At 39.1% G+C, this 14,667-nt stretch overlaps 1 protein-coding gene across 3 annotated transcripts in view; it reads left to right on the top strand.

Moving 5' to 3' along the window:
• LOC108442222 (complement C3-like) overlaps positions 1–14,667 on the top strand; it is a 66,310-nt gene that overhangs the window by 38,256 nt on the left and 13,387 nt on the right. For all 3 annotated transcript variants that reach the window (XM_017722163.2, XM_037543759.1, XM_037543758.1), the window contains 10 exons: positions 108–161; positions 2,061–2,172; positions 3,958–4,037; positions 5,194–5,336; positions 5,640–5,849; positions 6,475–6,522; positions 8,830–8,920; positions 9,833–9,881; positions 10,986–11,073; positions 13,239–13,322. In XM_017722163.2, coding sequence (XP_017577652.1) covers positions 108–161; positions 2,061–2,172; positions 3,958–4,037; positions 5,194–5,336; positions 5,640–5,849; positions 6,475–6,522; positions 8,830–8,920; positions 9,833–9,881; positions 10,986–11,073; positions 13,239–13,322 — 959 coding nt within the window. The remainder of the gene's footprint in view (positions 1–107; positions 162–2,060; positions 2,173–3,957; positions 4,038–5,193; positions 5,337–5,639; positions 5,850–6,474; positions 6,523–8,829; positions 8,921–9,832; positions 9,882–10,985; positions 11,074–13,238; positions 13,323–14,667) is intronic.

The following is a 14,667-nucleotide window of genomic DNA, read 5'->3' as shown; positions in this document are numbered from 1 at the left end:
ACATCATCTGATGATCTCCAAGTTGATGCTGTTTCATGTTAACGCTATTTTGTCATTTTTGTGCACTCTAATCCTTCTTTCCTCACTCTGTTTATCTACTGATGAAGATTTCTCTTGCCCATCTCAACTAAACAGAAAACGACGTGACATCCCCACCACGGGTCAGTAAGAGCATTCACAGTGGAAGATGATCTCATACGGTGCTCTTAAATGATACAGATTAGTGTTTTCCCGGTTCTTCCCCTTTTACCCTGTAAATGAGCTACTAACTCTGCAAACTAGAAATGCAATGATTTTATTCTGTGTTTCACGTGATACGCTAAACTAAATCCCATTAAACCAGAACAGTTATGCTCTTCTTCAAAGGAAAATTAAAAATCCAAACTGGGTACTTTAACCCTTTTGTTGCCATATGGAGGCTGAGTCAGAGCTAATAGCGGTTTTACAGTGATCTGGCTGGGTGTTTGTGCTGTATTTCTGGGTTGTGGGATGTTAGAGCTGGTTTCTCTCACTCTGAGAGGCTGGTGATGTCGGGTTCCTCTGAGTGTTCTGGTGTGAATCACGATTGCTATTTTAAACCCTTTGTTTATAATCTGAAGGCTAAAAGCTGAGATGTAATATAACAGTAATGAGAGGGTTTTGGGTGATGTTGGATCTGGATTGCTGGCTGATGAATGGTCACAGGTGGATGAAATCACTCTGGATGGTGAGGCAGACTCTGATGAGTGATCTGGTGTGTGAATCATGTTGCTTTTTTAACCCTTGGTTGGAATATTAAGGCCAAAATACAGAGCAGTAATCTCAGGATTTTGGGTGATTTTCTGAGCTGAGTTACTCACTGATGCTGACATCTCAGCTCGATCCCGTCACGCTAGCTAGTTTGGGCCAGATCTAATGAATGGTTGGATATGTGTGTCATGTCTGTAGCTAGCCATTCTGAAGTTATGAAGGCTAGATGTTACCCTATTTCTTTGCAAATTGCAGGCTCCAGGTTAATAATGAGTTTTGGCCGATTCTTTCCATGTTATGTACGAATTCTTATTGTTTGCTTGACGCTGTAAGATCATGTAAATTGCTCTGGTGCCTCTGAACCAATTCAGCAGAGCAGAAACTCTAGCTTTCTAACTGTCAGGCTATAAATTTGTATTTTGATTGACACAAGCCTAATATTTCCATCTTTTTTTCAGAAGTTGTCCCCTTTAACTCACTGCTCATTTGTTCACTTGCTTTAAAATCTTTTTTTAATCAATCTAAACATGTTACAGACACCGATCAGGCATAACACTCTGTCCAATGAGTGTTTCTACACTCATTGTCCATCTTATCAGCTCCACTTACTGTATAGCTGCACTTTGTAGATCTACAGTTACAGACTGTAGTCCATCTGTTTCTCTGATACTTTGTTACCCTGTTCTTCAGTGGTCAGGACCCCCATGGACCCTCACAGAGCAGGTACTATTTGGGTGGTGGATCATTCTCAGCACTGCAGTAACACTGACGTGGTGGAGGTGTGGTAGTGTGGATCAGTGGATCAGACACAGCAGTGCTGCTGGAGCTTTTAATCACCGTGTCCACTCACTGTCCACACTATTAGACACTCCTACCTTGTCGCTCCACCTTGTAGATGTAAAGTCAGAGACGACAGCTCATCTGCTGCTGCACAGTTTGTGTTGGTCATCCTCTAGTCCTTCATCAGTGGTCACAGGACGCTGCTGGCTGGATATTTTTGGTTGGTGGACTGTCCAGCAGCGACACTGAGGTGATTAAAAACTCCATCAGCACTGCTGTGTCTGATCCACTCAGACCAGCACAACACACACTAACACACCACCATCACGTCAGTGTTACTGCAGTGCTGAGAATGATCCACCACCCAAACAGTACCTGCTCTGTGAGGGTCCATGGGGGTCCTGGCCACTGAAGAACAGGGTGAAAGGGGGCAGAGAAACAGATGGACTACAGATCATAGTAAGTAGAGCTGATAAAATGGACAGTGAACGCAGAAGCAAAGTGTATATGGCAAATGTCCAGTGTTCAGCAAATGTTTCTCTCTTTTCAAGGTGAGGAGGACAAAGATGATGAAATTTTTGATGTTTCATCACGTTCAAAATTTCCGGAGAGCTGGCTGTGGCAGTATGAAATGCTTCCTAAATGTAGAGATGAAGGAAAATGGTCAGTAGTAGAATTAAAGAATTGAGTCTTAGCAGAAAGAGCATGATCAACAAAAAGTCATTTTTTGTCCACCAAACTTCAACATACACTATGATTTGATAGCCTAAAATACATGTTATATATATATTATACAGACATTAATGCATACAGTTAAACAGCAGGATCAGAAACAGTTTACCGATTTGCACATTTCAACTCAATTCAGCAAACCGAATGCCATTTGAACCACAGTAGAGGGCAGAACAGAGGTCATTTCCATGCACAATAAAGACAGAAGTATTAGGACACCCCTCCTAATTACTAAGTTCAGGTGTTTCAGCCACACCCTTTGCTAAAAGGTGGATAAAGTTAAGCACAAAATCTTGTAGTCTTAGACAAACACTGGTAGTAGAGGGTTGTACTGAAGAGCTCAGTGACTTTAAACATGGAACGTGATAGGATGCCACCTCTGTCACAAACCAGAAATTGCCATCCTGCTAAATCTGCCCCAGACAACCTTAAGGGCTATTATTGTGAAATAATAGCAACAGCAGCTTAGCCCTGAAGTGGTAGACCATGCAAACTCACAGAGTGAGGCCACAGAGTGCTGAAGTGCAGAGTGTCTATCCTCTGTTGAACCATCACTAAAGAGTTCCTAATTGCTTTTGGAAGCAACATCAACAAAAGAACTGCAAGTTAGAAGCTTCTGAAAAGGGGTTTCCATGGCCGAGCAGCTGCACACAACCCTTAAATCAAAATGTACAATGTCAAGCGTCGGATGTAGTGGTGTAAAGTGCTGCTACTGGACTCTGGAGCAGTGGAAACATATTCTGTGGAATGACGAATCACGCTTCTCTATCTGACAGTCTGATGGACGAGTCTGGATTTGGTAAATGCCAGGAGAACGTTACCTGCCTGACTACACTATGCCAGCTGTAAAGTTTGGTGGAGGAGGGATAATGATATGGGGTTGTTTCTAGGAGTTGGCCTAGATCCATTCGTTCCAGTGAAGGGAAATCTTAATTCTTTAGCAGTCCAAGACATTTTGGACAGTTCCATGCTTCCAAATTTGTGGGAACAGTTTGGGGAAGAACCTTTTCTGTTCCAGCATGACTGAGCCCCAGTGCACAAAGCAAGGTACATAAAGGCATGGCTGGGTGAGTTTGGTGTGGAAGAACCTGACTGACCCTCAGAGAACCCTGACCTCAACCCCATCAAACACCTTTGTCATGAACTAGAACGGAGATTGCAAGCCAGGCCCTCTGTCCAACATCAGTGTCTGACCTCGCAAATGCTCTTCTGGATAAATGGGCAAAACGTCCCACAGACACTCTCCAACATCTTGTAGAAAATCTTCCCAGAAGAGTGGAAGCTGTTATAGCTGCAAAGGGTGACCAACACCATATTAATACCTGTGGACTGATTCATAAAGGATCCTGTGGGTGTGATATGTAGGTGTCCCAGTACTTTTGTCCATATCATGTACTTCAGGCCTGTTTCAAGCCTGTAGACCTTTTTTATTTGCTGTACCTCAAACTACTGTTTAGACTGAGAGGAACATTTCATAGCATTGATAAAACACAAAGCACAATACACTGTAAAACGTACAGGGCACTCTAGAGTTAAGCCTGTTTGCATACATGTGATAAATCAATAACAAAATATTTAGCAGAATGCAAAACCATTTGGAGTAAAGGATGACCTGCTTGGAGTTAACTCTCTCTTATCTCTGGCCTTTAGCTATAACTGCACTCTGGCTTTGTGGTTGAAGGTATGAATTTGATTTTCAAAATTCTTTTCACGCAGTGAAAAAACCTTGAAGACGTGGTTTCCAGATCAGATCACCACCTGGGTGATCACCGCTATCAGCACATCAGCAGACTATGGTGAGTGAGTATGTGTGAGTGCTTTTCTTTAAACCTTTAATGTGAAATGTAACATTATTAACAATAAATCTGAAGGAAAAATTTTGATCCCGTAAATTTACAAACAGCTGCACATACGATGTGAAATATGATTTGTAACTTGTTTAAAAACAACATATAAACACATCTAAGACGTCTAAAAGGAACTGTCTGTGAGAGCTTCCAAAATCGTAAGCTTTAAAAATCCCCAGTGTTTGGATTTCAACCAAATCTGGCACATGTGTCTGTATTTTTGGTATTTTCCTGACCAGCAGTGCAGCAATACAGCTGTGAAGAGGGGTGGACAATGAGCCAATACATTAACAGCAGGTGATTAGCAGTGACTGGGGAACCTAAATCCATGTTTTTTTATCTAAGTAGGTCAGTCTTGGTCTTGTGGTCATCAGGTTTGGGCAGTAGGGCTATGTAATCACACTTCATTGACTATGAACAAATAACCTACGCAAGTCCTTAACAGTCTTGTGATCTCAAGTTAACAACGTTTGTTGTTAGCTCATTATTTTAATATGACAAGTTTGTTATCTTGAGATCACAAGATAATTAACTTGTTATCTCAAGATAACAACTTCTGTTATCACAAGATGGCAGGATAAGTGACTCATCATTTCAAGATAGCAACATTGTCATCTTGAGGTAACAAAATAATTAATTCATTTATCATGATATAGTAACTTTGTTATCTGAGATCACAAGACAATTAACTCATTATCTCAAGATAAGTGACTCATTATTTCAAGATAACAATTTTGTTATCACAAGATAACCAGATAATTAATTAATTAACTAAATATAACTTTGTTATCTGGAAATCAGAAGATAACGCATTATCTCAAGATAAAATTTTTGTTATCACAAGATAACAGGATAAGTGACTTGTTATTTCAAGATTACAATGTTATCTTGAGATAACAAGACATTTTCTGAATATAACAACTTTGTTATCTTGAGAGTACACGATAATTAACCCATTATCTCAAGATAAGATACCAATAAGAGTCCTTGGGCAAGACTCCCAACACTGCCTGTGTAAAATGATCCAACTGTAAGTCGATCTGAGGAAGAGCGTCTGGTGAATGTAGTTATGTCCTTTAACAACTTTTTTTCTGTCTTGTCTCAGGTATTTGTGTGGCAGACCCAATGGAGCTTATAGCCCGGAACTCTTTCTTTGTTGACCTGAAGTTGCCTTATTCGGCTGTGGTCAATGAGCAAATAGAAATCAGCGCAATCATTCACAACTTTGGAAGTTCTCAAATCAATCAGGTTGTTTGTCCTTTAAAAATTACTTTAAAAGTGTTTGTTTCTTTAAGAACTTTGCAACAAATGCTTCTGTAAAGAAATGCTCTGTTATTTTTGTGTGAGACTCAAGAACCCTTTAAAAGTTAAAAGAACCTCTGTGTAATGTAGAGATTCTGTACCTTACATCTAAGCATTTAGGGAACTTATTTTTGGTGACTTTTTAAGTCTTTGGATGTCAGGCTATCGACTGAGCTGGTAAAGCTGGTGATCCAGCACCACAACAACCTGTCAGGGCTTATTCTGGATGAAATCCTTCATTTAATGCAGGCTATAGTGGCACTGAAGGAGACTGAGACTATATGCAGTTTGGCCAGCTACAAGAAGAAGTATCGCACCACTGTGAACATAGCTGGCAAATCATCACGTGTTGTTCCCTTCATTATCATCCCGCTGGTTCCAGGCCGATATAACATTGAGGTGATAGTCATAGACTCCAATGGATGGCCAGATGGTGTGAGGAAAAGACTGAATGTAGTGGTGAGTTATTTATATCTCACTGATTCAGCTCCTTTTGATTCAGTTCCTTCAGTTCAATGATGGAACATTATTGAAGCTCACTGATTCAGCTAATTTTGATTCAGTTCCTTCAGTTCAATGATGTAACATTATTGAAGCTCACTGATTCAACTCCTTTTGATTCAGTTCCTTCAGTTCAATGATGTAACATTATTGAAGCTCACTGATTCAACTCCTTTTGATTCAGTTCCTTCAGTTCAATGATGGAACATTATTGAAGCTCACCGATTCAACTCCTTTTTATTCAGTACCTTCAGTTCAATGATGTAACATTATTGAAGCTCACTGATTCAACTCCTTTTGATTCAGTTCCTTCAGTTCAATGATGTAACATTATTGAAGCTCACTGATTCAACTCCTTTTTATTCAGTTCCTTCACTTCAATGATGTAACATTATTGAAGCTCACTGATTCAACTCCTTTTGATTCAGTTCCTTCAGTTCAATGATGGAACATTATTGGAGCTCACTGATTCAACTCCTTTTGATTCAGTTCCTTCAGTTCAATGATGGAACATTATTGAAGCTCACTGATTCAACTCCTTTTGATTCAGGAACTGAATCAAATTCTGTCTTCCATTCAACAGTTACCAGCACATGGCAATTTAACAGGAGTAGGTGAAGGCTCCATGTCAGTAAGTTAACTGCTATTAAACTCACTCTTTATGAATCAGTATTATTATTATAATCAGTATTATTTCACAGTCACAGTTATTTTGCTAAATCAGTATTTGTCATATATTTGGTTAATTAAAGGCCAGAATGGTTTTTATTACACCTTGGGGTTGTAAATCAGCAGTAAAAACAAGACTGAGTCTTTAGTCACCCTAATGGAGTGAATTGTTTAAACACTTTAAAACTGCTTTACAAGAAACCTGGCTCTTGAGCTTCGTACACCAAACCTGAAGTACGAAACCTGAGCTCTGTTTGATCTGCATGCAAATACAGTCCCTAAAGTAGCTTTTTATAATTTGAGAAATGTGGCTAAAGTTATGCCTTTTCTATCTCAGAGCGATGCAGAGAAACTTGGCCATGCATTTGTTACAGCAGAGTTGATCACTGTAATGATCTTCTTACTGGACCTTCTAATAAAACAATACATCCCTTATAACAAAATGCAGCAGCATGAATCCTAAGAAAATTAGATCACATCACTCCTGAACTGAACAGACTGCCTGTATTGTTCAGGATAGATTTTAAACCTCTGCTACTAGTTTTTAAGGCTTTAAATGACCTTAAAGCACCTCTTACATCACAGAGTGTCTGTCTGTTTATGATCTTAGCTCTGCAAATACTGACCTCCTGCTAACGCCTTCAGTAAAATACAGAAAACATGGAGAGATTTGTTCAGTTATTCTGCTTCTAAACTGTGGAACTCAGTTCTGCCTTTTATTAGACAGTCTGTGCTCACTTTTAAGAAACACCTAATAATGTATCTGTTGAACTCAGCGTTTAATGACAACTACATCTTGTGGTTTCTATCTTTTAATTTGATCCATTTCTTGTATTACGTTTAAGCTTTATCACCTGTCTGTAAAAGATTATTATTATTATTATTATTATTATTATTATCACTATTAACTAAAAATACAATCAAAGAGAAAAAATAATGTGCCTACATAAAAAATGACTGAAACACAAACCTGGCATGGAATGTAATGCAATCAATGCAAACTGATATCCAATGTTCACCAATTGGCTAACAGTAGGTAAAGTTCAGTAATATTGCAGTAAAATGAGTTTAATTGTTTAAAGAACTCAAAATTAAAATGTATTAAAATGCTGTCTGATCCACTTGTACCAGCACAACATTAACACACCACATCAGTGTTACTGCAGTGCTGAAATTAATGATCCACCACCCAAATAGTACCTGCTGTATGAGGGTCCATGGGGGACCAGTCCTGACCACTGAAGAACAGGATAAAAGGGGGCAACAGAGTATCAGAGAAACAGATGGACTACAGTCTGTAACTGTAGAACTACAAAGTGCAGCTATACAGTAAGTGGAGCTGATCAAATGGACAGCAAGTGTAGATACAAGGAGGCAGTCTTAATGCCTGATCGGTGTACATACATACATAATTAAACAAACAAATAAATAAATGAGAGTGAAGAAGAATAAAAGTATTGAGAAAACAGGACATTTTTGAGGTGGACTTTGAAGGAAGACATGGTGGAGCAGTTGCAAAGAGATGAAGGAAGAGAGTTCCATAGCTCAGGGACAATGACACTAAAAGATCTGCCCCCAAATATGGAGCTTTTAAAAGCAGGGACCACCAAGAGGCCTGCAGCAAAAGACCAAGCAGGAGTATAAGGGAGAAGAAGGTCAGCTGTATAAGGGGATGCCTTATAGTGGCAGCAGGACCTTAAGAGAAGGACAATGGATGCAATGGATGTGTAAAGAAATTGCCACCAGTGCAGCTATTAGAGAACTGGTCTGATGTGAGCATATTTTTTGGAAGCGACAAGAAAGTGAGGGGTTTTTTGAACATATTGCATGTATTGAAGGCTTTTTGCAGGGATGCCAATAAACTGAGAACTTGATAACTTTTAACAGGCACTGTAAAGTGGAGTTCAAAGGGGGTCTGAATCAAAATGCACACAGAGGTTGCGAACAACAAAAGTCAGTTTTATCAGTAAAAACTTTTTAAAAATTGCCGTCATCCACTGCTTAATATCATAGATGTATAGTAGTAAGGCAGAAGGAGCGAGAGGTGTGTGGGTTTCATGCTTTACATAGATCTGAGTATCATCACCAAAGCAGTAAAAGTTGACAAGACCAAGGGGCTACCTGCATATGCCAAAAAGGAGAGGGCCCAGCACTGATCCCTGTGGAACCTCTTGCAGATTAGTTTTTAAATGAATCAGATCTGTGATGTTAGCCCAAACCTTTGCATACTGTATAAACAGCAACTCCCTATTGCCTCTATCTCTTCAAGGTTGTCACTGGGCATTACACCAAACCTTACCCAGTTGGAGTAAAGTGCAAGAACTTTGATCTGGATGTGATGTTTATCAAAATGGAAACAAGTATGTCTACGAAAGATTTTAGCATTTTGTTCTTGTTTGTCTTATTTGTTTCTTGTTAAAGTAAAGCAGTTCAGGAAATAATACTACATTGTTAAGTCAATTGGTTAATCAAATAGTTCAGAAAGTATAGTGTAAAAAGAGATCAGGAACATGCTGAAGTGGTGAAGATGATGACCAAGTATGGCCATTTCACAGTGTTTTCACACCCCAGATAATCATGTTGTGGAACTGGATTGGGTTGCACCGGTTTTGCGTAGGTTCATGCTTAAGTTTGTGTGTAAAGTCCTTAGTTACACCAGTTAATTTACAAAACTTGGTTGCATCACAAATGCACAAAGTCGTGTCTTAAGTAGTGACAACTAACTAAGCTCTCACTGAGCTGGAGCTGTGGGTGTTTAGCTTCAAGCTTCATGAGTTTAAACCTGGCAAATGAGTAGAGCTGTAAATCACAGCGTACAATGTTTAGAGTTTTTAGCTTAGTTGACCAAAAATTCATGTTTTTGGTCTTTTTTTGTTCTTTCCATGCAGTTTCTGTTGGTTTCCCCAACACTTACACCTGCTTAGGTGGGTGTAAATATTTAGTAACTACTAAGCTCAACGTTAAAACTAGTTTGTAGTGCAGCTTCTTTTAATTTAGTAATGCATAAAGCTGAACTCCGCTATGTTACAACTAGCCTATGTATGAACTTACTCACAGCTGGTGCAACCGGCCATTGAGATTTAATGAGAAACACAGTTTTCTGTAGAATCTGCTGTGTAGATTCATTTTGCATTTGAACTTGGCAACTTCAAACCTGTTCAAAACCGAGAGTTAGTAGATTTAATATATGATTGATTTAATGTTGATGTCAAATGTGGCTTTTTCACCTTACTAAAATATGCTAAACAGGTTTTAACGCTACTTTTTTGCAGTTTCCTATTATGGTGCACTTGCAAGTTATACACTTTCCATAGGAACCAAGTAAGTAAGATATATATTTGCTTCACATGCAAAAACATCCAGTAGTTTAACACTAGTAATGACAAGCTAGTACAATCTTTAGCTACAGTAATTCCATTTTAGATAGATAGATAGATAGATAGATAGATAGATAGATAGATAGATAGATAGATAGATAGATAGATAGATAGATAGATAGCATTTCAAACATTTGCGCATCATAAAAAATTCAAGAAATACAGATAAATCTGTGTGCATAAAGGACAAGGCCGAAAACCTCAACTGAATGAAACTGCAAACCTTCTATCTGCACTGAAGACCAGTTTCTGTGATGGATATCACTCTATGAGCTCAGGATTACTTTACAAACTCTTATCAGTAAAGATGTTCATCACTGCAGCTGTTTAGACTTTACTATACACAGCAGCAGCCGTATGTCAGCTGCCAGCCTGCAGTGCAGACCTGACTAACGTTTTAGCCCTAGTCAGAAGTGTAGCTTTGAACCTGTTGATACTGAATGTGAATCAAAAGTCAGTTTAATTATGTAAGTATGTCATTCTATAGTTACTTTTAAATAGTATAGTAAAGTGACAGTAATAGCTCTCACTTTTTATTGGGTAATTGTCCTGTCTACAAATCCAAATGGTTGGAGTACAGAGCCAAGAGAACTCACACACACACACACACACACACACACACACACACACACACACACACACCTTCAAAGCCGCTCATCCCTCAGGGTGCTGGAGCCTATCCCAGTGGTCATCGGGCGGAAGGCAGGGTACACCCTGGACAGGCCGCCAGTCCATCGCAGGGCAGACAGACAGACATACGCATTCACACCTAGGGGCAATGCAGCATGTCCAAACGGCCTGACTGCATGTCTTTGGTCTGTGGGAGGAAACTGGAGAACCCGGATGAAACCCACACAGATATGGGAGAACATGCAAACTCCACACAGAGCGGACCCCGGTCACCCGGCCGGGGAATCGAACCCAGCGACAGCACTACCCACTGCACCACCATGCCGCCCGCTACGAGAACTGTTCATTTTAAAGCATTTTAATGCTGCATGCTTCCAGGTCACCTCTGTAAAGTTCACGCTGACTTATTTCACTTTAGGTTTCTGAAAGACAGAGAATCCACCATGACAGTTCTGGATATCAGCCTGCTGACAGGGTTTTTACCAGATGCAGAAGATCTGCAAAAGGTACGAGATCCGTGCAGCAAATCAGCGAAAAAACAACTGAATAACTTGGTAAAACTTTACTTGAAGGGTGTCTATATAACACGTTCTGACATAAACATTTCATAATAAAGCATGCATGTTTTACGTGATATTAATATGGACTACTATGTTATTTTACTGAGATCCATTTTTCATTTTTTATTTTGAAAAAGTTTTTTTTTCTCATTTCTGGACAGCCAAAAAAAAAAAGACCTCTCTTTGTCCAAATGCTCATTAAGTGCTTTGACGCTCAGACATGTTTCACCTATATTTCAACTTCTTTTTAATTTGTTGCTGTTGGTACGAAACCTTGAATGTCCATTTTTGCTGGTTTTCATGTTTTGACATGATTTAATAATGTCTGTTTCCCTTTATGATTTGTCAAAGTTTCATGATGGACAGACCAACAGAAATGGTTCAAAATTACTTGGAAATAATTATGTATCCATTGACTTCCATTAGACTCTTGTTCCTTCTCCTGTAAAGTTACGTTTTTGGAGATACAAGGTTTTGTTCCAACAACAGACGATTGTTGATTATTTAAAGATAAAGATTATTTGCTTTATGGACATTAAATTGCTCATAAATATGTTGTTAGTAAAAGAGGGTTAAACTCAGCTTTGAGTTCCTGAGTTTCCTCAAAAAATGTATAGACTGTTAAACTAACCCTATAGCACAAGAACATTTTAAAGAAGACAAAGGAAAAAAGAATTACAAAGTACAAAATACAAATGCTTGTGTGGTTGGTTAGTGTAGTGGGTAACACCTTTGCCTTCTACACTGTAGACTGGGGTTCAATCCCCTGCCTGGGTAAACACCCTACACTATACCAATAAGGGTCCTTGGGCAAGACTCCCAACACCGCCTTCGCCTGCCTGTGTAAAATGATCAAACTGTAAGTTGCGCTGGATAAGAGCGTCAGACAAATGCCATAAATAAATGAAAATACTTGAAAGAAGAAACAAATAATTTAAAAGAAGTTGAAAGTATTGGTAAAATGTGTCAAAGCACTTAATAACCTTAGCGGTAAAGTGAGGTCGTTTATATTCATTTATATATTAGTGTTTCAAAATAGGTGAGAACTTTCATTTTGATAAAAAAAAAATGGATCTCAGTAAAATGATGTAGTAGCCTATATTAATACCATGTAAAACTTGTATGCTTAATAAATTTTGATTTAAACATTCATGAACATGAACTCAAGAACAGTGAAGCGTTACTATATTAAGTGTTTATGCACTAACACTATGGCCCGCTTAATAGCTTGCGAGCTATTTAACTTAGCTAATTCGCCATTTTGGGCTATTTTATTTAGCAAATTTTACACTTTTCTACTTTAATTCAAGCCAAAATAAATTAAACAGAGCTTACGTCTAACACATATCACTGTCTTCCACTAAATCACATACTACAGGGCCAAAAACCGATGAATAATTAAGGTCATTTACTTTCTCCAACTTGTTCTTCTGCCACAGCCTTTCCTTTTCCAGGAAAACCGTGGAAGTGGGAAACCGACTCTGGGAAATTATGTTATGTGCATGTTCCCTTTCAGATTATTAGTCCCACAATGGGGAACTTTCACCTCCGCATTTAACCCATCTGTGAAGTGAAACACCACATACACACTAGTGAGCACACACACACACACTAGGGGGCAGTGAGCACACTTGCTCGGAGCGGTGGGCAGCCCTATCTGCAGCGCCCGGGGAGCAGTTGGGGGTTAGGTGTCTTGCTCAAGGACACCACAGTCACATACTGTTGGCTCTGGGGATCGAACCGGCAACCTTCCGATCACAAGGCTCGTTCCCTAACCTCCAGCCCACGACTGCTCCAAGTCCATTTCAGGTCCTTTCTTAGAGTGTAAGTTCTTGTGAATGTGTTATGTGTTATGACCCCCTTCAAGTAAAGTGTTACCAACTTTTCAGCATAAACTGAGATGTTCTACTAAACATCTGCTTCTTTGAGCTGTGATGATACTAGAAGAACAGAGCCATAAGCCAAAGTGTCACTGATGTTGCCATGTTTAATGGATGCTCCGGAGGCATGATGTGAAGAGTGGTAAAATCACTGTAGCACTCGGTCTGGAGTGTAATATGATAATTCAACTATAGCACAGTTTGGAAATTGTTTTGTCTTCATTTTTGCAGCTGATGGGAACCAACAGGCACATCCAGAGGTTTGACATGGACAGACTTTCCAACGATGCATCCCTCATCATCTATCTCAAGAAGGTAATACAGGGAGACTGACTTGTAAGAGGCCCTGAATATTCTGTTGTAGCTCCCGTTAGGATGAAGCAATCTGAACCAGTAAAAAAGTACTCTACATACCTTGACGTATGTGTAATCAATTTCATTACATGTGATGCTGGAAGTGAACTCCATTTTCTGACAGACACATGAACAGTATGGGGTTCTGCACCTGCAAGTTGCAAACAGAGGTTAAATGTCATGACAGCTGTCCAGTGCCCACCTCATTGCGCCAACGCAGGGGCATCCCAGCTTGTTCGAAGCTCCATATAGTGAGGAGCTCAGTGCATGTTGATTTGGTCAGATTGCTTCTTCCTAAGGAGAGTTACTACAGAATATTCGGAGCCTCTTTCAAGTGAATCTCCCTGTAGAACAGACACATAACTAACAAAATGATAATAATCAATATCACAATGATGCCATTTATTTATATAGCACTTTACATACACAGCTGCTCAAATCCCTTCACAGTTCAGTAAACCTGCACAGAAAACATTGAAATTATTTTAAAAAACAACAATGAAAAATAAAAAAGACCTCTTTTTATCCCTTTGGTCATTAAGTGCTTTAATGCTCAGGCACGTTTCACCTATACTTTCAACTTCTTTTTGATTCGTTGCTGTTGGTACGAAATCTTGAACGTCCATCGTCCATTTTTGCTTTTCATTTTTTTCATTTTTCCCTTTTTGATCATGTGTCAAAGTTTCATGATGAGCTCAAAATTACTTGGAATGTATTATGTGTCCATTGACTTCCATTAAAAGTTAAAACTACAAGGTTTTTTCCTAAGCATTTGTGGCTTCTCATGCCACTTTACTATGTAGACAGGAAATTATCTTAAAAAACAACAATGAATTAGAGGTGGGCAATAAGGTGAGATTTTTGTCTGTGCTAATCAAGCCTTACTTACCTTGTCAAGTGTACTTGTAAATAAAATTTGTGGTGTCACTTTTCACACATTATTTTATACAACAGTTCGAGCCATTTGAAATGTTTTTACTTCTTACTTTGCCACAAACAGAAAATGGATACTTTTAAGATCACCAACAGCCAGTTTAGTCAGACTCTGAAGATGAGACGACACTAAATTCTCGAACTGTCATCACCACTGAGCAGCTTTTCAGTTGTGACAGAAGAACAGCTAAACGACCTGGAGTCAGCCAGAAATGAACCCGTTGCCATTCGCCAAACATGTAGTCTGATCTTCAGAGTCAGAGACATAAAACTGCAACAATATCAAGTTCAGCTCAGTTTTGCTAATGAACCCAATACCATTCACCAAACTAAACGGGCTGTAAGAAGCTTTACAGACTGGCTGGAACAAAAC

The sequence above is a fragment of the Pygocentrus nattereri genome, chromosome 12 (genome assembly GCF_015220715.1).
Source record: "Pygocentrus nattereri isolate fPygNat1 chromosome 12, fPygNat1.pri, whole genome shotgun sequence".
NCBI lineage: Eukaryota > Metazoa > Chordata > Actinopteri > Characiformes > Serrasalmidae > Pygocentrus > Pygocentrus nattereri.
The sequence above is the reverse complement of the archived record's forward strand: the minus strand, read 5'-3'. Positions and strand labels throughout refer to the sequence as shown.